This window comes from Mastomys coucha, unplaced genomic scaffold, assembly GCF_008632895.1.
Source record: "Mastomys coucha isolate ucsf_1 unplaced genomic scaffold, UCSF_Mcou_1 pScaffold22, whole genome shotgun sequence".
Lineage (NCBI taxonomy): Eukaryota > Metazoa > Chordata > Mammalia > Rodentia > Muridae > Mastomys > Mastomys coucha.
Window position 1 is genome coordinate 58602757 of NW_022196905.1, and position 24356 is coordinate 58627112.

General features: G+C 42.7%; 2 protein-coding genes across 4 annotated transcripts in view; both read right to left on the reverse strand.

Annotated features, from left to right (window-relative positions):
• The window catches only part of Smim14 (small integral membrane protein 14), a 43546-nt gene extending 21624 nt beyond the window's left edge, over positions 1-21922 (reverse strand). The window contains exon 1 of one of the 3 annotated variants that reach the window (XM_031342424.1): positions 21722-21922. The gene's annotated coding sequence lies outside the window, so the exon portion shown is untranslated. Of the gene's footprint in view, positions 1-11690; positions 11812-21443; positions 21651-21721 lie in introns of those variants that run through there. The other 2 variants (XM_031342426.1, XM_031342425.1) reach the window with 2 other exon arrangements.
• LOC116104547 (basic proline-rich protein-like) lies at positions 21522-22196 on the reverse strand. The gene has a single exon (XM_031391077.1). It carries the CDS (start codon positions 22194-22196, stop codon positions 21522-21524), a length of 675 nt encoding a protein of 224 aa, XP_031246937.1.
• Positions 22197-24356: the final 2160 nt, after the last annotated feature.

Below are 24356 nucleotides of genomic sequence, written 5' to 3' on the forward strand. Positions count from 1 at the left end.
GGGAGGGAGGGAGGGAGGGAGGGAGGGAGGGAAAGAGGGAGAGAAATATGTGTGGAGGGAGCTGTGCATGTGTGGAGGTCAGAGGACAATTTGTAAGAGTTGGTTCTCTTTCCATCATGTGGGTTCTAGAGATGGATCTCCGGTCATCAGGCTTGGCAGTCACATACTTTCATCCCACCTAGCTATCTTGCTGGCTGGTTTGAAGACGTTTCTAAGCTACCCTGGAGTAAAGCTGCACAACAGACTGTGAGACCTGTTTCTTCTTATCTAAACCTTGTTTGTAGGAGCCAAGTAGGAGGAAAAATAGAGGTGCTTGCAGCCAGCCCTCGAAAGCTAGAAGTACTATGCACAAACTCTGGCTTAATCACCTAGAGCTAGGTCAGATCCACATCTGTCAGATCCACATCTTTAAAAAGAGAAGTGGGCCTGGGCAGGGATGGGAGGGGTATCAGCCTTATTCTTAGTGAACTGTGTACAACAGCCACAGAAAACTCAAAGTAATATAATCTACTTTATAGTAGATTAGATTTGTCCTTCAGATTGTGCTGGTGTGAAGGTAACCCATGTCCTTTAAAGATGCTAGTCTGCCCTTCATCCTGTCTGAGTCTTCCTTGGAATGAAGTATTGGTTAAAATGAGTGTGTGTTTGTTTGAGGCAGAAGTTCTGCCGCCCAGGTTGGTTTGGAACCTGATATACAGGTCACAACTGTGAACTCTGACCTTTCTGCCTCTACCTCCCAAATCCTGGGATTATGGGTGTGTGCCATCACACCCAGCCTCTGAAATTCAAATACCACAAGGTGCAAGCCCTTCGCAGCTCTACAGCCTCTGAACATGGATGCACTTGAAAGCACTAGGGAAAAGAGAGACTTCCTTCTACCCTCAACAATCCACCACCAATGTATGCTTTTCAAGTCTGCCTTTCAATTTATTCACAAAATTCAAATTGACCCTGCCTCTCCTCCAAAGGACTCCATCTTTGGAGGCCTTCTTTCTTAGACACAACTGACCTCAACACCTCCCCACAGCTTCAGCCACAGCACTCACTCAAGAAATATTTATGCGCAAGGAACGCATCCACAGACTGGGGTCTTAAGTTATCTCAATTGGCGTCTATGTGAATGAACAGTTTTAGACCAGGACACTCCTTAACAGTGCTATGCTTCTACGCAGCTTTCTACAGGTAAAGCCACCCTCAGTCCCACACAGCCTTCACTTTACGGTTGCTATCTTTTAATAACCTTTTTTTTTTTTTTTGGCCAACTGTTGGTGGCTCTTGCTTTTAGTCTCTACTCATGAGGCAGCAGCAGTAGGATCTCTACGAGTTTGAGGCCAAACTGGTCTACAGAGTGAGTTCCAAGGCAGAGAAACCCTGTCTCAAAACAAAACAAAACAAAAAACAAACAAACAAACAACCCAAAAAACAAGACTAGGGTTGGGGTGGGGATGGATAGGACACATAGTTGGTTAGGAAACAAGTGTGTGAACTTGTAACAGAAGCTGAACAATGTAACCAATTTCACCTCACATTGTTTCACAGCAAATGAAACTGTACTGTGATAGGCAAGACTTAACAGGGCCACTGAGTCAGAATGCTGGAAATCAGCCTTAAAGAGGCCTTTGATGGAGCCATTTAATACCCTGCTCTCTCACCTTTCCTGCTTGCTAAAGTTTCTTTGCCTCTTTAGCTTACATCCTTGAAGTTAGGCAACAATGCCAACATCAAAGGAATGGACTTGCTCCTTAAGGACAAAACCAGCTCCACTACTGGTTTCCTTAAAACGTGCAGAGATAGGGATGCAGCTTGACTGACAGTGGGCTTGTCTACCATGCAGGGTTCAATTTCACCCAACTTCATAAACAGAAAGGGCATGCTAGAACATTCCTGTAAATGCCAGCACTCTACAGGAACATCCGAAATTCACGGACATCTTGATATAAAAAAGGTGCAAGTGATTACAAAAGGCCTAAGTCATAAAGACACCACACCAGAGCTAGGAAAAATGGGTCAGTGGCTAAGCACTTACCCTCTTGCAAAGGACCCAGATTAGTATCCAACAGCCACAACTACCAGTAACTCTAGCTCCGGGGAACCCAAAGCCCTCTGGTCTCCATGGGTCACAAAGGCACACACAGACCTATGTAAATCACTCTCTTTAAACTCACACTGTAGACCAGTCTGGCCTCGAACTCAGAAATCTGCCTGCCTCTGCCTCCTAAGTGCTGGGATTAAAGGCATGCGCACCACTGCCCAGTTCACTCTAAATTTTTACATTTGGAAATAATACACTAAACATTTAACTTATGTCAGTGCTTTCCTAATGAAGTTACTATCTGAGACAGCAATCTCACTGTAGTATATGATCAGCAGTTTGTTTGGTAAAAATGGGCATATGCACAGCAAGCTCTCAAACTCTGCCTCATGGGCTCAGCTGACCTAAGCTCATCTTTGCAAGGGTCAAATTTAATGGCCTCATGTAGCTGTGGAGGTTAGGAAAGAGACAAGTAATTCTATTATGTGTGCTTCTGATAATGATGCTTACGGCCAGGATTTGATTCCTTAAAGAAACAAACTTATACATTGTTTGTAACTAGCAAGTATCAAGAACTAGCAGTAAGTATCAAGAACAACTGGCAGTATCAAGAGCAAAGCAGCTGATCTTGCCAGTCTTCCCTTCAACTAATTTCAAGAGCCCCACAAGTTGCTGGGCAGTGGTGGCACACACCTTTAATCCCAGCACTTGGGAGGCAGAGGCAGACGGATTTCTGAGTTCAAGGCCAGCCTGGTCTACAGAGTGAGTTCCAGGACAGCCAGAGCTACATAGAGAAACCCTGTCTCAAAAAAAAAAAAAAAAAAAAAAAAAAAAAAAAAAAAAAAAAAAAAAAAAAAAAAAAAAGAGCCCCACAAGTACAGAAATGGCAACCTTCTTCTTCTAATCCACTTCCTTGTCCCGGAGGCACCAGAGGAACAGTCTGTTTCTACATCTAAAGCAAGATCCTTTTATGTGAAAACTAAAAATACGAACTCTGTTCTCAGGGCTTTGCCAATTTAAACCAAAACCTGAAGCGTTCACCTTAATGTTCAGATATTTTAGAGTGGAATATTAAAACTAACACATCAGCGCTAACACGCCCAGGATCAGTGGTGAGGAGGACACAACATCTGTCCCAACACGGGGAGTAACTGGGACCAGCGGGACCAGGCACACAGTAACTCCGCCAGCCCAGGGGCTCAGGTTTCTTCCAGTCTGTCTGAGCAGACCTTGGGCGCAAGCTCCACAGCCAGTCCCACAACACCCAGAGGAAGCTCCACTCCCAGGCGCTCTAACAAGCCCAGGGTCACAGGATCCCAGAATCACAGGATCACAGAGACAGCTTGACTCACAGAGACAGCTTGACTCTGAGGAGTTCTGGCACAACCAGGATCACAGGAAGGACAGGCTCCAGTCAGATTTAGCAAGGGCAGGTAGCAGTAGAAATAACCAGATGATGCAGGGCAAGTGTAAGAATATAAGCAACACAAACCAAGGTTACTTGGCAATACTCCCACCATTGCAAGTCCTGGACACATCATCACACCAGAAAAGCAAGATTCAGATATAAAATCACTTCTCATGATGATGATACAGGACTTTAAGAAAGACATAAATAGCACCCTCAATGAAATACAGGAGAACATAGGTAAACAGCTAGAAGCCCTTCAAAAGGAAACACAAAAATCCCTTAAAGAACTACAAGAAAATCCAATCAAACAGGTAAAGGAAATGAGCAAAAACCATCCAGAATCTAAAAATTGAAATAGAAACAATAAAGAAATCAGAAAGAGAGACAACCCTGGAGATACAAAACCTAGGAAAGAAATCAGGAGTCGTAGATGCAAGCATCACCAACAGAATACAAGAGATAGAAGAGAGAATCTCAGGGACAGAAGACACCATAGAAAACATTGACACAACAGTCAAATGCAAAAAGCAAAAAGCTCCTAACCCAAAACATCCAGGAAATCCAGGACGCACTGAGAAGACCAAACCTAAGGATAATAGGTATAGAAGAGAGTGAAGACTCCCAATGTAATGGGACAGTAAGTATCTTCAACAAAATTATAGAAGAAAACTTCCCTAACCTAAAGAAAGAGATGCCCATGAACATACAAGAAGCCTACAGAACTCTAAATAGACTGGACCAGAAAAGAAATTCCTCTTGTCACATAATAATCAAAACACCAAATGCACTAAACAAAGGACGAATTTTAAAAGCAGTAAGGGAAAAAGGTCAAGTAACATATAAAGGCAGGCCTATCAGAATTACGCCAGACTTCTCACCAGAGACTATGAAAGCTAGAAGATCCTGGGCAGATGTCATACAGACCCTACAAGAACACAAATGCCAGCCCAGGCTACTATACCCAGCAAAACTCTCAATTACCATAGATGGAGAAAACAAGATATTCCATGACAAAACCAAATTTACACAATATCTTTCTACAAATCCAGCCCTACAAAGTATAATAGATGGAAAACATCAACACAAGGAACAAAACTACACCCTAGAAGAAGCAAAAAAGTAATCTTTCAACAAAGCCACACAAATCTAATTCCACCTCTTACAACAAAACAACAGGAAGTGACAATTACCTTTTCTTAATATCTTAATATTAAAACTAATATTACCAACACATCTTAATAGATTGAAATCCAAAAATATGAGGAATTAGAAATTTGTTGATTGTCATCCAATGGTCTAATTTGGTAACTGGAGAAATAGGTCCAATATTGTACAATCTATATACACTTTCAGCTTGTTTGTGACAGTGTCTGGCTGTGTAAAACATAAGGGTCTTGAAATCTTGCTTCTCCTATCTCAGCCTATTAGTAGTATTATTTCATGTTTCTACACTATACTGTGGTTTTCAGAACAGCTTAAATATTTTAAAAGTATTTATATACCCAAAAGAAATGTAGACAAATTTAGGGGGTTTGTAAGAGAACAACAAAGAGTAAGACTGAATGTTTTGCTTGACGTTTGTAACTCTTGTATCAAGTTATCAAAGTAAGAGCCAAGATTTTTAAGCTCTACTAAATACAAAACAAACAAACAAAAACACTGTATATATTTATGTTCATTTAAGAAAATAGTAGTAGTGATATATTATTTTGAAATATACAGTTAATACATTTGGAGCTATTTAAAATTTATATTGAGAAAAACGTATGTATTTTCAATATTGCTGTAGACAGGCATCTACATAAGACTGCTAAAATGATAGTTGTTTTATATCAAACAACTTTTATAATACTCATTTTTATTGTTATAATATTTTATAAATTTTAAAGAATATGACAAAAAAGATATTGTAGGTATTGAAGAGGGGGTCTCTGGGAGGAGTTGGAGTACAAAAGGAAACAAGAATGTGATTTAATTCTAGTTACTTAAAATATGTTTTTAAATGTTAACAAATTCAGATAAATTGAAATCATGTAACTTTTCTTATCATAATACAATAAAACTTTTAAAAAAAGGAAAAAACTAACATGTCTCAGTTTAATGGCTTATATAAAAAGAACTTACTGCTTTTCTTTTTCTTCAATACTGAGGATCAGAGGCAGGGCTTCAGGAGGCTAGGCAAGAGCTTTGCCACTTTTATCAATAGCACAGGGTAATACACTGTTAACTGTATAAGAGTCCCACAAATACTACTGCTCTAGTATGTGAGCATAATCTATTTAAAAAAAAATCTCTTCCCGCCAGGCAGTAGTAGTATACACCTTTAATCCCAGCATCTGGTCTACAGAGTCAGTTCCAGGACAACCAGGTCTATACAGAGAAACCCTGTCTCGAAAAAACAAACAAACAAACAAACAAACAAAAACCAAAAAAAAAAAAAAAAGAAAGAAAGAAAGAAAGAAAGAAAGAAAGAGAGAAAAGAAAAGAAAACTTTGAAAGACTACTTTTGTATGTGTGTGCGTTTGTGTGTGCAGAGGCCACAAGAGGGCACTGGGTGTCCTCCTCTGGTACTCTCTCCCTGAAAATCTCTCCCTGAATCTGGGCTGTATTTTCTCAGGGAGGCTGGAAGTCAGCAAGTGACAGTAACAGCTTTGTCTCTACCCTCCTCAGATATACTAAATGTGAGGCTTGTTACATGAGATTTGAACTCCAGTCTTCCCAACTATGTAGCAAGTACCCGTAATTTCTGATTCATCTCTCCAGTCTCCTATTTCTCTTATGTGGATTGAGCCCAGACACTTGTATTCTGTACTCTACTACTGAGCTATAGCACAAACCACTAGAAGAAATGTTCTTTCTCCTGCTACAGCCATTATCTCCAGGAACAAGTACCCTGATTTCTTGCATTGAGCATGTTAAATTGTCTGAATCATTTAACTAGTCAGTAAACTTGTTGGCTAATGTTAATACAGAAGTACTTTATATCAGTTGGGTGGGTAGTACACACCTTTAATCCCAGCACTTGGGAGGCAGAAGCAGGTGGATTTCTGAGTTCGAGGCCGGCCAGGTCTACACAGCAAATTCTAGGCCAGGGCTACAGAGAGTTGCCTGCCTCTGCCTCCTGAAAGCTGGAATTAAAGTATAGCCTGGCTATACTTCCCTCTCCCCACTCCCCAGGACAGCCAGGGTTATAGAGAGAAACCCTGTCTTGGAAAAAAAAAGTATTAATTGGTATTTTATGTACACTGGTGTTTTGCCTGCATCTATAACTGTGTGAAGGTGTCATCCCCTGGAATAGGATTTACAGACAGTTGTGAGCTGCCGTATGGGTATTGGGAATTTAATCCAGATCCTTTGAAAGAGCAGCCAATGCCCTTAACTGGCTGCACCACCTCTCCAATTACCCCAAGCCCCACCTCCACACACCATTCTCTCAAATTCTTTCATATTCTCTCTCTTTCCCTCTCCCCCCTCCTCTCCTTCTCTCCCCACCTCTTTTTTTTGAGAAGTCTCACTCAATCCACAATGGCCTTGGTGCTCTTGGGTAACCTACTTCAACCTCCAAAGTGCTGGGATTAAAGCTAGATGGATGTTTTCGTTTTGTTTTCTATATTTATTTAGCATAGTGTGATTATTGTTACTCTTTAACTGTACCTAGTATATACAATTAATCTTTATGGTTTTTTCATAGAAAAATGGATAGGGTTTAATGCTTCCTTGCCACAGAACTTACTGACATCAGCAGTTTTTCCTTTCTTTATGAAATTGAAAGTTTCTACCTTTTCACTGAATGGGACCTCTTTACAGCTTCTTCTTGGCATTTCAAATCGCCAGGATCACTACTCTTAGATTCAGGCCTCACACTAAAGTTAGACATGGTTTTTTTGAAGACAAGCACCAGCAGTTGGGTGTTTCAGTGAACAGATGGTAACCATGTGACTAACAAGCAAGTAGCACATACAGTGTGGATACACTAACACAAGGGTGCTTCAACTCTTAGGTGGGACAAAAAGGAAAGGGTTGAGGTCAAACTGTGCTGTTCCGAATGGGGGAAAACACTGACCCCATTCCTACTCAGACGTACAACAACTGACCCAAATGATGTACAATATGTGACTTGCAAACCAGTCAGTTCTGGAATTTTCTACTAATATGTTTGCATTGCGCCCCATCTTGTTTTGAGGCAGAATCTCCAATTTATGTGTCACACTCTGTACTCCACATTTGTTAGCCTGTAAGCTTCTAGGTCGGAGATTCTCTGACCTGCCATTCTGCCTCAGGAGTGTTGAGATCATGGACATGTACCACTGTACCCAACTTCTTTTACAAAGGTTCTGGGGCTCAAACTTGGGTCATCAAGCCCCCTGGAAGCAAAGGGTGAGGCCCTGCCTAAAACACCAGTACTTGAGAAGCAGAGGCAAACAGATCTCTGTGTTCAAGCAAGTTCTAGTCCTGTCTAGTGCTATGTTATGAGAACAGGAAACTGGGCTGCGGATGCAGCTCAGTGGGAAGAGGGCTTGCTGGGCAGTTATTAGGCCCAGTCTTTTTTTTTTTTTTTTTTTTTTTTTTTTTTTTTTTTTTTTTTTTTTTTGGTTTTTCGAGACAGGGTTTCTCTGTATAGTCCTGGCACTCACTTTGTAGACCAGGCTGACCTGGAACTCAGAAACCTACTTGCCTCTGCCTCCCAAGTGCTGGGATTAAAGGCATGTGTCACCACCGCCCGGCAATGAGGTCTTGTCTTGACCCCCAGCACTGCACAGCACTGGAAAGGTTGAGGAGAGATGGCTCTGGCTCTGTGGTTAGGGTCATTTTGGTCTGGCACAGGCACCTCTGTTCTCAGCAACTATGTCAGGCAGCTCCTAACTGTCTCTAAGTCCAGCTCCAGAGATCCAATGACCTCTTCCATAATCCGAGGGCACATATCCACATACATACATATATACATATACTACGATTGAGGAAGACAATCTTCAGGGACCTCTGGCTTTCACAAGCGTACACACACACAGGAAGTACAAGTCCAAGTTATCTCTAGCTACACAGTGAGTTTGAGGATAGCCTGCGCTACTGCTATCTCAAGTGGAAAACTGGTTCAGGTATGAAAGCAATGATCACACTCAAATAACTCATACGTTGCACTGTGAATGCCAGAAAAGATCTCAGTCTCCACATGTGAGATAGGACCAAATCATGCAAATTACAGCTGTTTCGAGCTTACAAGACAACTTCATAATGCTACAAAAATTAGATAGCTAGTAGTACACTTCCTGTTATTTAAGGATACATTTCCAAACAGTGAATGTCTGATGGGAAACAAGCAAGGAAAGACACAGTCATGCTGAAGCTGGTCCACCACTGTTTAAAACCACTTACTATGGAAACAAACCCATTATATAATGAGAAATCACAGTTATCTTTTGCCTAGGAGTTAAGATTCCCTAACTCAGGGGGCTGGAGAGATGACTCAGCAGGTAAGAGCACTGACTGCACTGACTGACTGCTCCAGAGGTTCTGAGTTCAAATCCCAGCTGCTCTTCCAGAGGTTCTGAGTTCAAATTCCAGCAACCACATGGTTGCTCACAACCATCTGTAATAAGGTTGGATGCCCTCTTCTGGTGTGTCTGAAGACAGCTTCAGTATACTTACATATAACAAATAAATAAATAAATCTTAAAAAAAAAAAAAAAGATTCCCTAACTCTTATCACAGCAACCAATTGTAATTACAAATTTCCTGTAGTACTGCAAACAGTATGGTTGGTGATACTGGGCCATAGGGTGGCTTAGCAGTTAAACCCCTTTGTCATCAAGCCTGACAACCATGATTCAATCCCCAAAACCCATATTGTGGATGAACTGTCTCCCACAAGTTGTCCTAACTTAGATACAGACATAAATAAACAGAAAAACAAAGAAACAAAAACAACTTATATTCTTATGGTTTTTTTTTTTTTTTTTTTTTTTTTAAGACAGGATTTCTCTATTTAGCCCTGGCTATCCTAGACCTCACTCTTTAGACCAGGCTGGCCTCAACCTCATATAGATCTGCCTGCCTCTGCCTCCCAAGAGCTGAGACTAAGGTACATTACATTATATTATATATATAGCATTTTTAAAAGACCAAGAACAAGGGGTAGTATTGGCACACACCTTTAATCCCAGAGAAGCAGAGGCAGTTGGATCTATGTTGAGTTTGAGGCCAGTATAGTCTACACAGCAAGTTCCAGGATAGCCTGGACTACATGGAGAAACTTTGTCTTAAAAAAAAGAAAGACCCGGGGCTGGTGAGATGGCTCGGTGGTTAAGAGTAATGACTGCTCTTCCAAAGGTCCTGAGCTCAAATCCCAGCAACCAAATGGTGGCTCACAAGCACTGGTAATGAGATCTGACACCCTCTTCTGGTGCGTCTGAAGACAGCTACAGTGTACTTATTTATAATAATAAGTAAATTTAAAAAAAGAAAAAAGAAAAAAAGAAAGACCCGCAGGGCAGTGGTGGAACTCAGACGGATTTCTGAGTTCGAGGCCAGCCTGGTCTTCAGAGTGAGTTCCAGGACAGCCAAGGCTACACAGAGAAACCCTGTCTCAAAAACAAAACAAAAAACAAAAAGAAGATCCAAAACTTCAGAAAGAGCATATATTATTATTCAAAAGGTAGAAAGTAAAGCAGGTGGAAGGACAATAAATACCTAGCTGCATAGAGGCAAATGGCCTATGGGAAAATAAAGAAATACCAGGGCGTGGTACCTGGGAGTGCTGTGCTAGTGAACACTGTGTAGCAGGATTCAGAGGAGACAATACAAATTTTCAAGTATACAGCCAACAAATGGCAAGTATATAAGTGGCCCTATCACAGCCTTAGAGGGACAGCAATTCTCTCCCACTTGTACTTTTGTTTTTAAGACAGGGTCTTACTATGTAGCCTTGGCTGGCTTAGAACTCTTTATGTATGCCAGGCTGGTCTCAAACTCAGAGATCTGCCTTCCTCTGTCTCCTGAGTGCTGATATTAGAGGCCTATCCCTGAACATCTATCTGACTCTGCCTCCTCCTCCGCAGTACTGAGATTACTGGGGTTAAAGTCATAGACTGCAAGGTCCTGGTCTGTATAGTGCTGAGCACAGAATCTAGGACCTCATGCATGCTAGGCACGTACTCTATTAATCAAGTTGTATCCCCAGGCCCTCAGCTACTTATTTAAAGAAAGAACTAGCTGGGTACGGTGCCTCATACCTATAATGTAGCCAACCTGGGCTACATAAGTGATTTCCAGACCAGCCACAGCTACACAGGAAGATCCTGACTTGAATGAATGATGAATGAATAAATGAATGAATGAATAGAAGAAAGAAAGAGGAAGAGAGAGAGAAAGAAAGTAAAAGAAAGAGGAAGGAACTAAGGTCCTGAGAGTTTCAGTGGCTTGCTTAAAAAGACACAGGACACAGAGGAGGCATTCAAGCCTATGTCTTTTCTCATTTCTCCTTTCCTGAAAATGATTTAGCTAATAAATCCTTAGGGACTCTAAGAACAGGCAGAAAAGCTTGCAGAAAGATACAGAAGAATCAACAGGCAGCCCCCAACTCTAAGAGCTGAAATACTAATGTTACTTAACACAATGCAATTTCATACTAACACACAAATAACTGTTCAAATATACATGCTGGTCCAACCTCAGTAAAGAGATCAAAATACACACACACACACACACACACACACACACACACACACACACGGTTGCACACACATACACATGGTATTTTTTCCTTCTAGGCCATTTTGACTAGGGTATATCTTTTAAAAACATGTACTTTTTATTTATGTGTATGTTTGTCTGTATGTGTAGGCTACGTACGTGGCAGCCTTGGTGTCTGGACATCAATGGTACATTTTTCACTGCATTATTGAATGGCAAGAAAGGTCATGCTCTGGGCACCTTTTACAAGGACACTAAGGATAGCCAGAGCTACACAGTGAAACCATGTCTTGAAAAACAAAAACAAACAAACAAACAAAAAAAAGTATAAGACCTGGGAAATGGGCTTAGTGGTTAAACACACCTAATGCTCTTCCAAAGGACCCAAGTTTAATTCCTAGCACCCATAACTTTCATAACTTTTACTTCCAAGGGATTTGACACCCTGTTCTAGCCTCTGTGAGCTCCTGCATCCACATGCACACACCTACACAGAACACGCACACACATAAACAAAACTCCTATATATTAAAAAAAGCATGAAGCCCAAAATCTTACCTACACGTCACAAGGCTGGGAATGCAGTCCGGCAGTACAGTGCCTGCCAAGCATGGGGCTGTGACTTCTGAATGACTGAATGTCATTTAACCAGGGTCAGACTCAGGATGTGAGTCATCCTAAGGCAAAATGCTCTACAGATATGAACCTGTGCCGGGCAGTGTGCAGCTACCAGAGTTACAGTTGTCTCTAAACGGAAGGCTGCCACAGGAGGACATCCTTCCATAGGTCCTCTGGAGCCTGAGACCACCAACAGGCTTGCAGTCCTTTTGCCCCCAACCTTCTGAACTCTAGGCCAGATGAATTGATGCCTCATACTTTCCAAAGTGCTGTTGGGATCCTCTACTTGTGAATGGCATTTGACCACCACCTCATCAAAAGGCAGCTTCAGATCCAATGCCCAGCACCAAACAAAAAATGAAAGGTCTGCCTGGCCACACTTTTGTTCTCTCTCAAACACAGCCAATCTTCTTACTCCTCTCCACAGGACTACTCAGGGAGCTATTCTCTAATAATGAGGTTTATCACCAGCTCTCTCCTCAACCCTCACCAAAATCACTCTGCAAGGTTGTATTTGTGAACACATAAGCTTATTAATGTTCTATTTTTAAAAATTCAGTTTCTGGGCTGGAGAGATGGCTCAGTGCTCTTCCAGAGGTCCTGAGTTCAACTCTCAGCAACCACATGGTGCCTCACAACCATCTGTAATGAGATCTGATGCCCTCTTCTGGTGCATCTGAAGACAGCTGCAGTGTACTTATATACATAAAATAAATAAATAAATCTTTTTAAAAAAATCCAGCTGGGCAGTGGTGGTGCATGCCTTTAACTCCAGCACTTGGGAGGCAGAGGTAGGTAGATTTCTGAGTTCAAGGCCAGCCTGGTCTACAGAGTGAGTTCCAGGACAGCCAGGGCTATACAGAGAAACCCTGTCTCAAAAAAACAAAAAGAAAAAAACAAAACTGCAGTTTCTATACATTGGACAGGGGCACAGCTATTTCACATCCAGGTGGTTGTTCAAGTCCTACTCTTGCTTCCAACTGGCTCTTAGTATGTTTGAGCTGCTACAGCAAGTGCCACAGCTTGGGACCTTACAAAAACGAAACTGCTCACACTTCAGAAGCTAAGCCTCTCTCACGGCAATGGCTATGTCCATTAAGACAGAAGCAGCGAGCTGGGCAGTGGTGGCGCACACCTTTAATCCCAGCACTTGGGAGGCAGAGGCAGGTGGGTTTCTCAATTCAAGGCCAACCTGGTCTACAGAGTGAGTTCCAGGACAGCCAGGGCTACACAGAGAAAACCCTGTCTTGAAAAACCAAAAGCCAAAAAGCCAAAAAGCCAAAAAAAAAAAAAAAAAAAAAAAAAAAAAAAAAAAAAAAAAAAAAAAAAAAAAAAAAAAAAAAAAAAAAAAAGGCAGGAGCAACAAGCTTCTTTGTAAGGCCTTGCCTGGGAAGAGGAGGGGTCTTGTGTGGACCAGGATGGCCTGGAACTTAGGGAAGCCTTTCTTGAACTGCTGATCCTCCTCTGTCCGAAATGAAATGCCAGGGTTGCAGCTATGTGCCGCCACACCAGGCCCCTTAAAGGGTGCTAGTCTTCTCCCTAACCTCGTGTCACAGTCACGGTTCCAGATACACTTCCTGAGGAAACAGAGTCCACCTGGATAATACTGTGTTTTCAACACTGCCTTTTCTTTAGGGTTTTCTGTTTGTTTTTTTGTTTTGGTTTTTGGAGACAAGGTGTCTTTATGTACTTCTGTCTTGGAAGTCTGTAGACTAGGCTGGCCTGGAACTCTCAGAGGTCTGCTCACCTCTACTGGGATTAAAGACGTCCTCCACCACTGCCTGGCATGCCTTTTCTAAGTGATTTTTTTTTTTAATCCATACCAATAATTGATTCATATTCCATGAATTACTTTAGACAACTTACCAAGACATCAGGGGATTAGCTCATAAAATGTCTTTAAGGATTTCAAGTTATTAGCATTACAGAAACGGATAAATCACGTAGCCTCTGTGACTGGTTTATCTATAAAACAGGACTGAGACTGAAACTATTCACTTTAAAGGAGAGTGCGAGGATCATGTGAGATTTTTTTAGGAGTCCTTAAAACTGCTTAAGGCCAACTCAATCGCAGGCATCTTCAACCATTGGCAGTCAACTGCGTTACAGTACTCCCATTCCCCTGGGACCTTGAGTATTACTCTGCACAGGGGGGAAGGGAAGAAAGATGGCCACCTACCCTGAAGCCCCACTTATTTGTCTTTTCTCAGCTATACTTTACTCATGTACAATCTCAAACAATCTCTTTACCTAGTCAAGGTACAGGAGTAAAATTTACCATAAATGGCCAAATAAATGTTTCAATTAAACTATTTATATTCACTATCATTAAAGTTTCAAATTCTGAAAATAGTTCCTAAAACTTCTTCTCAAGAGTGCTTTCTAAAGGCAGAGGCAGGTGGATTTCTGGGTTCGAGGCCAGCCTGGTCTACAGAGTGAGTTCCAGGACAGCTAGGACTACATAGGGAAACCCTGTCTTGAAAAACCAAAAAAAAAAAAAAGAGTGCTTTCTACACTGGGGAGCAGAGCTATATAGGTCAGACTGGCCTGGCATGCACAAAGCCCTAAGTTCAGTCCTCAGCAATACACACACACAGGGGCATGTGAATAGAGCTAGTCATATTCCAAAGAAAAAATTTCAACAGGTTTTAAAAAAATCCACACTAGCCTTCTGCAATTACAGTCAATATGTTATCTATAAATGCTAGTAAAGTAGCTTTTAATAGCTGTGTTACAATTTATAGATGAGCTCTGAAATAATAAGCTCTATCAAACATAATGACAGCTGAGAGTGGTGGTGGCAGACATTGACAGATCTATGTGAGTTCAAGGCCAGCCTGATCTACAGGGTGAGTTCCAGGCTAGTCAGGGTTACACAGACCCTGTCTAAAACAAACCAACCAAACAAATCAACCAAACAACCAAACAAAAACCCAACTGTTCTCTAAGACAAAAGATACTAGCCACCAGAGCACTGACCTCGAGGGCTCTGGAACGTATGCCAGTACACCATGAAGATGCTCACTACACCCACACCCTGATTACAAGCACTGTTAGGTGTGTGAAAGTTTGGAAGTTCTGCCAGTGCGGGTTAGCAAGCGCGAGCAAGCTCCGGCAAGCATAAAGCAGCTCTGCTCTGCAGTTACCCAAAGCTGATGCATCTGTGTTTTGACTGCAATTTTAAAAAAAGCAAAAAGGGAAATGAAAATCCAGTATGAAAATAAGTAACAGGGGAAACTTTCTCCAAAATAATAGTGCCATTAAAAATGTTATTAAATGTGTGTGTGTAAGCTCCACAGTACACCTAAATGTCGGTTAGTTTAGAAAAATATACATGTTTTCAGAGTTGACCATTTTAAAACAATACATATTTCAAATTATAGTTTCCAAACACCTCATCCTGCCACCCCAGGAAAAACCCAAATTGAAAGTCAAGCCTCTCTTCAGAGGCTTCTTCTTCTTCTTTTTTTTTTTCCCGAGACAGGGTTTCTCTGTATAGCCCTGGCTGTCCTGGAACTCACTCTGTAGACCAGGCTGGCCTGGAACTCAGAAATCCGCCTGCCTCTGCCTCCCAAGTGCTGGGATTAAAGGCATGCGCCACCACTGCCCAGCTTTTTTGGTTTTTCGAGACAGTACTTCTCTGTATAGCCCTGGCTGGCTATACAGATCTACCTGCCTCTACCTCACAAGTCCTGGGATTAAAGGGGTAAATTATTGCCTGCTATTACTTTTTTTTTTCCACTCTTACTGTGTAGTTCTGGTTGTCATAGAACTCACTATGTAGATCAAGCTGGCCTCAAACTCAGGGAGATCTGCCTCTCTCTCTGCCACCTAAGTGAGATTAAAGACATACCACCACACTCTGCTACGGCTTAGTTTATAACTAAACTGGCTACTATAATTCTTCAGTTTGAGTTAACTAAACTAAACTTCATGTTATTTATAAGCATGGTTAACTATTTTCCTGTCCAGATAAACAGAAAACTTCAAGTGATTTTATTCAAAATATTTTATAACATAAAGCCAAGTAAAACCATGTTTAGTGTGGTCTAGGTTGTAGCTTAACAGGATAGTCTCTGCATAACTTTTAAGAGGCCACAGGTTCAATTCTCACCACTAACAGAAGAGGGGAGAGTTAACAGGCTACCGTGGCCTACATGGAGACTCTCAAAAACAAACAGTGGCTGCTTTTCCAGAGGACCTAGTTTTGGTTCCCAGCATCTACACAGTGCCCCATAACCATCAATAACTCCAGCTCTAGGGGATCCGATGCCCTCTTCTGACCTCCACAGGCACCAGGCACTTACATGGTGCACAGACACACACGCAGGCAAAACACCCACACCCATAGAATAAAAAGTAATAATTAAAAAACAAGAGACGGGGGAAGGCAAGTACTTCTGAGAGCATATAGCACAGCAGCTGGTCTTAAACATTGCTGCCCATTGTAACTGGCTGGTAGCAAGCAGATGAGGTAGAGGGAGAAATATAGGGCTATTAATAGGAGCCCAAGGCCCCTAAGTGAGGAGAGAGCTGGTGACCCAAGCCTCTACAGAAAGAGCAAGGCTAAAAGAGGACAGAAGACTAAACAGTAGCCCTTGTCTGTGTTGAAGTCTCAGGCATGAATGCTGCAATCACATGTACCTCATTTGCAAAGGATTCTTACACTGAGAACCCTCTGTAGTTCATGCTTATCCTAATGCAGTCCAAAGAGTAAGGTACTCACACCAACACAAGTAGAAATAAATGACTCATCAACAAGGATATCTTTTTGACAGGAGAAATGTAAAGAAAAAGGAGGAAAATATTCCGGAACTTACTTAGTGCTAGCCAGGTAGGCTCTAAGAGCAAAGAAGACCTGGAAGGTTTTAGAGGTTCTTTGTGGTTGCTGCTGTTTTGTTTGTTTTGTTGGAAATAAGGCCTCACTATGCTCACTGGTCTCAAATGGTCTTCCTCCCTCAGCATCCTGAGTACCCAAAAATAGGCATGCTTAGAGTAATTCTCAAAACTGTCTTCTAATTCTGCAACTTTGAAAAATAAAACATCAACTTTTTTTCAAAAAAAAAAAAAAAACCTTTCATGTAGGTTGCAAATAAGACAGAAAACACTTATTTTGTCCTTAACTAAAACGAGAGATGGTTCATAAGTTAAAGAGTACTGACCACTTTTCTAGAGGACCCGACACTCACACAGTAGACAACAACTTCAGTTCCAGGGGATCAAATGTAGTCTTTGATCTCAGTGAGTATTGCATGTATGTGCTGCACGTGTATGCAGGCAAACCACCCATATGCAGAAAGTAAAAATAAACACATCTTAATAAAAAATAGCCCAGCTTACTGAAAGTAGTGCATATAGTTCTAAATGCTCTAGCTCACAGGAGTAAGACACACTTGGAAGCACAGACTTGGGATTAACCACTCACTACGTCTTAGTGTCTTCATTTATATGACATGGGTAGGAAAACTTAACTCTAGATTGCTCTGTAACTACATGAAAAAAAATGAAAGTAATGTTTAGCACAGTAACCTTATCTAACACAACACAGATCAGGAGCACTATAAAAGAGCTATCTTCTGAAAGGGAGACACTAAAAAAAAAGAAACATTCTCAAATTTTAATGGACAACAAAATCAGTCAAAGGGTTTGCTGAAAGTGCACATTTGGAGCTGGGTGTGGTGGCTCATGTTTGTAATTACACTGGGGAAGCCTTTAGGGGAGAGGCAGGAAGACCTCCAGTTAACCAAGGCCAACCCAAGCTACGGAGCCAAGACACTGACTCAAAAACCTAAATCTGCTGGGCAGTGGTAGCTCACGCCTTTAACCCCAGCACTTGGGGAGGCAAGAAACCCTGTCTCAAAAAACAAAACAAAACAAAACAAAAAATCCCCAAAGTCTGGTGGAAGTTACAGAAGTTTAAGATGGGCCTCAGGCCAGCCTAGGCTTCATAAAACCCCACCTCAAAAAACAACAAAAGGTACAGCCAAGGTCTGGGGTGTAACTTAACAGTAAGGTGCTTACCTACCACATACAAAGGGTTGGGTTCAATTTGCAGCACCACAGAAAAGTGGGTTGGGGAAGGACACAGACGCTGGGAACCCACTCCTCCAAGGTTCCATAGGTCTAAAGTAGAATGATGCTCTTTGGCACAAACACCAAAGATTATTAAACAGAATTAAGACTGTCCTATAAGAAGCTGCTGAAAATTAGTTTTCTAAGAAAGAACAGGCCTAAAAAGAGGAGGAACACTCAAATGTTCACAAGTTCATTCATCCAGCAATAGTCACAGAGTTCCTATTATGCCATTTTGAAGAACTGCCAGCATTTGAAAAAATTAAATTAAGGCAATCCAGGTAGTGGTAAATGCTGTGTATAAGATAAAAAGAATAGAGAAATGGCATAATTTCTTTGAAAAGCAAATACCTGAACTGCAACTCGAATGACAGAAATGAACTGGCCACAGCAGACTTTGAGAATACTGAAGCTCCAGGGTATAGGAAGAGCAAAGGCAGTAGTTCAAATGCTAGTAGATTCAGACATAACAAAAAGAGATGAAAAACAAGAATATACTGATGAGCCAGGCTCCAGAGCAGGAAGGACAAAGTAGGAAGTACCTAATAAACCTGACCTCCAACTCAAAAGACACCTGCTTGCCTGTTTCCCAAGAGTGCCAGGATGACTGAGCAATGGTGGCGAATGTTTTTAATCCCAGCACCTGGGAGGCAAAGGCAAGCAGATTTCTGAGTTCAAAGCCAGCTTGGTCTACAGAGTGAGTTCCAGGACAGCCAGGGCTACACAGAGAAACCCTGTCTCAGAAAAACCAGAGTGCTGGGATCAAAGGTATTTGCCACCATGCCAGGCTAGGGTTTTATCCAGAATGAGAGACTTTCAATCAAGTGTGTGAGTGTGTGTGTGTGTGTGTGTGGGAGAGAGAGAGAGAGAGAGAGAGAGAGAGAGAGACAAAGAGAGAAAGCACGCATGAGCACACGCAAGCAAGTAAGTGGGTGAGCACCTAAATTAAAATTTGAGGAAACTCTTAGGTTGTGACATGAGGAATGCACCATAAGTTAAGTAGCCAAAGTTGGAGACAGGCCAAGAAATTACTTCAGTTGACCACATAAGAGACTGTGGTAGTCTAGCAAGGGCGGTAGCACAGGGATGGGAAAGGAACACATACTGAGTGCTGTAATTTTTTTTAATTAAAGGGGCTGGAGAGATGGCTCAGTCATTAGGAGCACTTGCTTTTTGTTTAGAGACCCCAGTTTGGTTCCTAGTACCCTTGCCTGGTGGCTTATAAACTCGTAACTACTTTAGCTCTAGCACTAGGGAATCCAGTACCCTCTTCTTAGCTCACGCACACACACACTCACGTGCACATTTGATATAGACATACACAAAAAATAAATTGTAAAGACTTGTAAAAATTAAAGAAAAAGAACCAAGTCACAGAGAGTACTAACCATCTGGAATTAATTACTCAGGAGATAATGACCAACAAAAGAGACTTATAGGTCTTAGGAAAGCTTATGAGACATCAGCCCAAAGTGGCATTAGCAGACTTAGGATACTTCGAAGTACTTAGCCTTTGAAGCTGGGGTGAAGAGGGCATTTCATTTCTGGATAGGCTCCTTTGGTGTCCGTGGTTAAAAACCAAACAACAAAAAACCTGTAACAGATGGCACATACCTAAACCCCAAAGCTAATAAAATAATTAGGTATACTATGCAAAGTAGATTCCTCCAGACTCCTATGGATGAGTGGTAAGAGGTGCCTGCATTAGGAATAATGTGTAGCTAAGGGTTATACCTAAACTTACCTGTGGAACCATTACATACAAAATACTTCACTAAAATTCCACATTGCACTTGCCGCCTGGGTTGTTTAACAAGCTAAGTAAGCTTACATATCATTAAGTGTTTTATTAAGTCTCACAGTATCACCAATAGAGACACTGTGGGAAAACTTTCCACTCCACGCCTTTAATAACTATTGATTTTCCAAAATGGTGGAATTTCACCCTAAAAGGTCCACAGTCCACAGCTGCAAATACATAAATAAATAAATAAATAAATAAATAACTCAAAAAAGTGCCAGTATGTAAAGCAACAGCGAGGGGTGGGAGGGGAACAAATGCAAGGGGTGGCTCAGGGATTATTGCATTAACTACTCTTCCAGAGGACCTGGGTTTGGTTCCCAGCAACATAGCAACTCATAATCCTCTGTAATGTCAATCCCAGGGATCCAACACCTCCTTGGGCACCCAGGAATGCACAAGGTACACAAACATACATATAGGCAAAATACCCATACACATTAAATAAAATTTATTTAAAAAAACAAATGTAGTATGATTCCATATTTTTATAAAGCAACTGCAAAAGCATCTGGAAGGATATGGACTAACATTCTGGCAAGAGGAGTGGCACAATTATCATTCTTTTCTCCTCATGTACTTCTATCAACGTTTCCTCCAATAACCACAAAAACATCCCAAAACGCCGCATGCCTTTAATCCCAGCACTTGGGAGGCAGAGGTAGGTGGACTTCTGAGTTCGAGGCCATCCTGGTCTACAGAGTGAGTTCCAGGACAGCCAGGGCTACACAGAGAAACCCTGTCTTGAAAAATAAAGCAAACGAAAAAAAAAAAAAAACCAACATCCCCAAACAAAAAATATTGTTTGAGAATAGTAAAAATGATCTTTTTAAAAAAAAAATCTGAAAAGGGGGAAGTGCAAAAAGAAAATTCTCCTTTGTCTATATCAACAGGACTCCAAGTATGGAAGAAGAAAGTGGGGGGGAATCCATGACCTACACAGGAGGAAAAGATTTGATAAGAGGTCCGTTACTGCCCAAGGGCACACCCTTCAAAGATAGGGGTCTAAATTCCTAAGAATTCTTCCCAGATTTGATGGAAAGCAATCAATATATGTTTTTGTCGTTCTTTCCTACTGCTTTCCACAGAAACGCTTTAAGTATCGTGGAGAGGGGGAAATGTCCCTTTTCAAAAACACGATGGAACATCCTGACTTGGTTTTCTGGTCTGAGTGTGGAGGGCAAAGGAGTGGGTGGCTACACTAAAGGAATCTGCGCGAGCAGTGAGTCACCTGAAGCAGGAGCACGCAGCTGTTTCCCCCAACCTCCACATCAGACACAGGGCAGCGAGCGTTTCCAGACTAGAACCCTTGGGAAATTTAGTTTTTTTCCAAATTCTGGTTCGAATAGCTGCCAACTGACACCACAACACAAAATCGGGAGGGTGTCTTCCGCACATGCAGGTATAAACGCTTCCTGAAGCTCATCAGGCGCTCCACACGTAAACCCTGGGCATTCCATTATTAAGGCCGCATCCTCGGCTTTTCCAACTGGGGCAACTAAAAGCATCCTGCCGCCTCTCTACAGTTAGCAAGTATCAACTTGGCTAACATCCTAACGTTTAAGCAGCCGCTTCGGAAAACTTCGGCTTTAAACAGCGACACGGATCGCAATCCATTGCCAGGCTGTTGCCCTGCATTCCTTCCAGTAACGGTGCTGCTACCTGCTCCACTGTCAGCCCCGGATCCACATACTGAACCGACAGAAAAGGGGAAATCCTTTAAATCCGCAACACAATGGAGGCTCAAGGAGAGCTCTGGCTTTCAGGATGGCAGCTACCACACACCACAACAAAGGGCCGAGTCCGGGTGACGAACCCACCAGGCAAACGCCACCGCTCGGCGTTCGGGGTTACTGTCCCCAATCCCCTGCAGCACGCCCGCGCCACCTATGGTGCCCCTAAAAGTGAAAGCACCCAGACAGCGGTTGCTTGTCCAGCCCAGCGGCAGGCTGCCCGGCTAGCGGCTGCGGGCTGCCCGGGTGCAGCGCCCAGCCAGAGGCGCCCGCTCCGCCGCAGCGGTTCCCGGGAGCGCGCGGCCACACAAGCAGCGACGCTAAGAGGGTCGCCGAGGAGGGCGGTGGGCCAGGGGGACACTCACCCGCCCAAACAAGCGGCGGGCGGGGAGGTTGGCGGCCGGGAGCGTTCCGGACGCCGCTGTCGCTGCTGCCGCTGCTGGCCGCCGGCCTCCTCCCCTCTGTTTGGATTCGATAGACCACGTCACTCTTAGCCACGAGACCCGGATCTGCCGGCTCGCGAGGGCGGCGCAACAGATTGCAGCTCCGCGAGCGGCTCGCGACCCTGCCCAGTGAGCATGCGCGTGTTGCGCGGGCCGCCTGCGTCGGAGGGGGCGGTTCCCGCAGCTCGGGCGCTGACGTGCGTGGGCGCGCCGGGCGCGGAGGAGGCAGTTCCGGTGTGGAGGGGTGGGGTGGGGTGGCTCGGCTGGGAAGGGAGGGCGCTCGGGCTGTGGCGTTGTCCCGCGTCGTCTCCGTGTTGTCTTCCGTGGTCACGATCGTCTGACGCGCGTTATCTGTTTGCTGAGGGAATGGCTTCTGTCCTCCGCGGGGTTTAGTCATACTTAGGTGGAGAGGCGCGCGAACCGATGGGTGACTGCTGAGACCCGGTCTACCTGCCGAGGGGGTGGTAGTCCATCTTCCCGCACACGTGAAAATCGGAACTCGGAAGATTACCGAAGCGTGTCAGCTCGGGGGGAGGCGGGGGTTTGAGTGATCCAGATGTTCGGATTTTGGACTGGAAAACAGACCTAAATTAAGTTCAACATTAACGTTAAAAGAGAGATGTTAGGAGCCGGATGTTATGGCTCAACACCACTGAGAAACAGAGACGGGCTGGTCTACAGAGCCAGTTCCAGGATAGCCAGGGCTGCACACACAAACCCTAGGGGAGTGTGTGGGAGTATGTGAATTTGAGTCCAGCCAGTGCAGCATAGAATATCTCTGGTTTTTGTTTTTTTGTTTTTGTTTTTTAAAGTGAGGAGAGCCTAGCCTTGGGTTTGCCCTCCTGGTGAGGGAGGACATGTGGCCAAAGGAAGTAGCAGCACACCTTTCTTGGGCTAGGGAGCTAGGAAGCAGTATTTCAACAATGCAAAGACAGCTTAATTCCTATGTAAGAGGTAGGGAAGTACCAGCAAATATTAGTGTGTAGCCTGATAAGCCAAAAGAACATCTCTGGAAGCAAGGAACTCTGGACAAAACTAAGCATATTCTTATAAGAAAGTACAAGAAAAAAATGATTCTGAGAATCTAATGTCTGGACAAAAGATAGTGAACTTCAGAAAACATCCACTTGAAATTTCATTTTCTTCCCTAATATTTTAACAATCTGACAACAAAAAGAAAAACCAAACCCTTTAAAACAGTGCTGCACAGTCTGTTTTCGGCCATGTGGTTCAAAATTTCCGTGTTCTACAGAGGTACTTTGGTAAGGTTAGACGTTAGAAAAGAAAACAAAACTCGACCAGCCAAAACAAGCAAAGGAGTTCTGTCTTCCTAGGTACACACTGTCACTACAAAATTTCAATGAAGAAACATCCCATATTTAAAAAAAAAAAAAAAGAGGAAAGAAACCTTTGTGATTCTCAGTTGCTGAGTTGAGAAAAACAAAACTGACTGGGCAGTGATGACACAACCCATTAATCCCAGCAAGAGGGAGGAAAGGTCAGTGGATCTCGAGTTTGACAGCCAGGGCTACACAGAGAAACTCTTGTCTTAAAAAGAAAAAAGAAAATCGACGTTCACTTGCCAAACAAATACACTACCACCGACCCAACTTCCCAACTTGTAATCCACTTGTATGCGTTTTTACTTTATTCCTTAAAATCACCTATTGTTTTGTTTGACATCTGCATGAAATATTTTCAGGGATTCTACATCAATCAAATGACACTATCCTTTTTCATATCCTTCATACTAGCACTTTATGAAGACAGCATTTCATACACATATAATCTATTTTTACTTTTATATGCATTGGTTTTGCCTGCATGTATGTCTGTGTGAGGATGTTGGATCCCCCTGGAACTGGAGCCACAAGACAGTTCTGAACTGTCATGTGGGTGCTGGAAATTGAAACCAGGTCCTCTGGAAGAGTAGCCAGTGCTTTCAAACTCTGAGCCATCTCTCTAGGCCCAAGATGGCATTTGTAATTGTTCCCATCCTATTGGATGCTCTTGACATTTCTTTCTTTTTCTGAAACAAGGTTCTCTCTGAAGCCCTGGCTGTCCTGGAACTCATTCTGTAGACCAGGGTGGCCTGGAATTTAGAGATCTACTAGGCTCTGCCTTTAGGGGCTGGGGTTAAAGGCTTGTACCACCATGCCCAGAAATGTTTATTTCAAGTATTGATAGGTTACAAACATTACACTGTTATCACTGCTGCCTTATGCAAGAATTTTACATAAATTATGAAAAATAATATATTTATTATTACATACCTGTTTTCTTCAGGTGACACCAAATTTGTCTATCTCACTTTTTTTTTCCTAAGCATATGTTGTCTAATTAACTTCAGATTTACTGGAAATTAATTTCCTAAGAATTCTTTCATGCTGGACAGTGGCATATGCTTTTAATCCCAGCACTTGGGAAGCAGAGGCAGGTGGATTTTTGAGTTTGAGGCCAGCCTGGTCTACAGAGTGAGTTCCAGGACAGCCAGGGCTACACAGAGAAACCCTGTCTCAAAAAAACAAAGAATTCTTTCATATTTTAACATACTTAT

What these genes read in the sequence shown, in the direction of transcription:
- LOC116104547 (XM_031391077.1), bottom strand. Translation starts at nt 22,196, where the DNA reads ATGACTAAACCCCGCGGAGGACAGAAGCCATTCCCTCAGCAAACAGAT.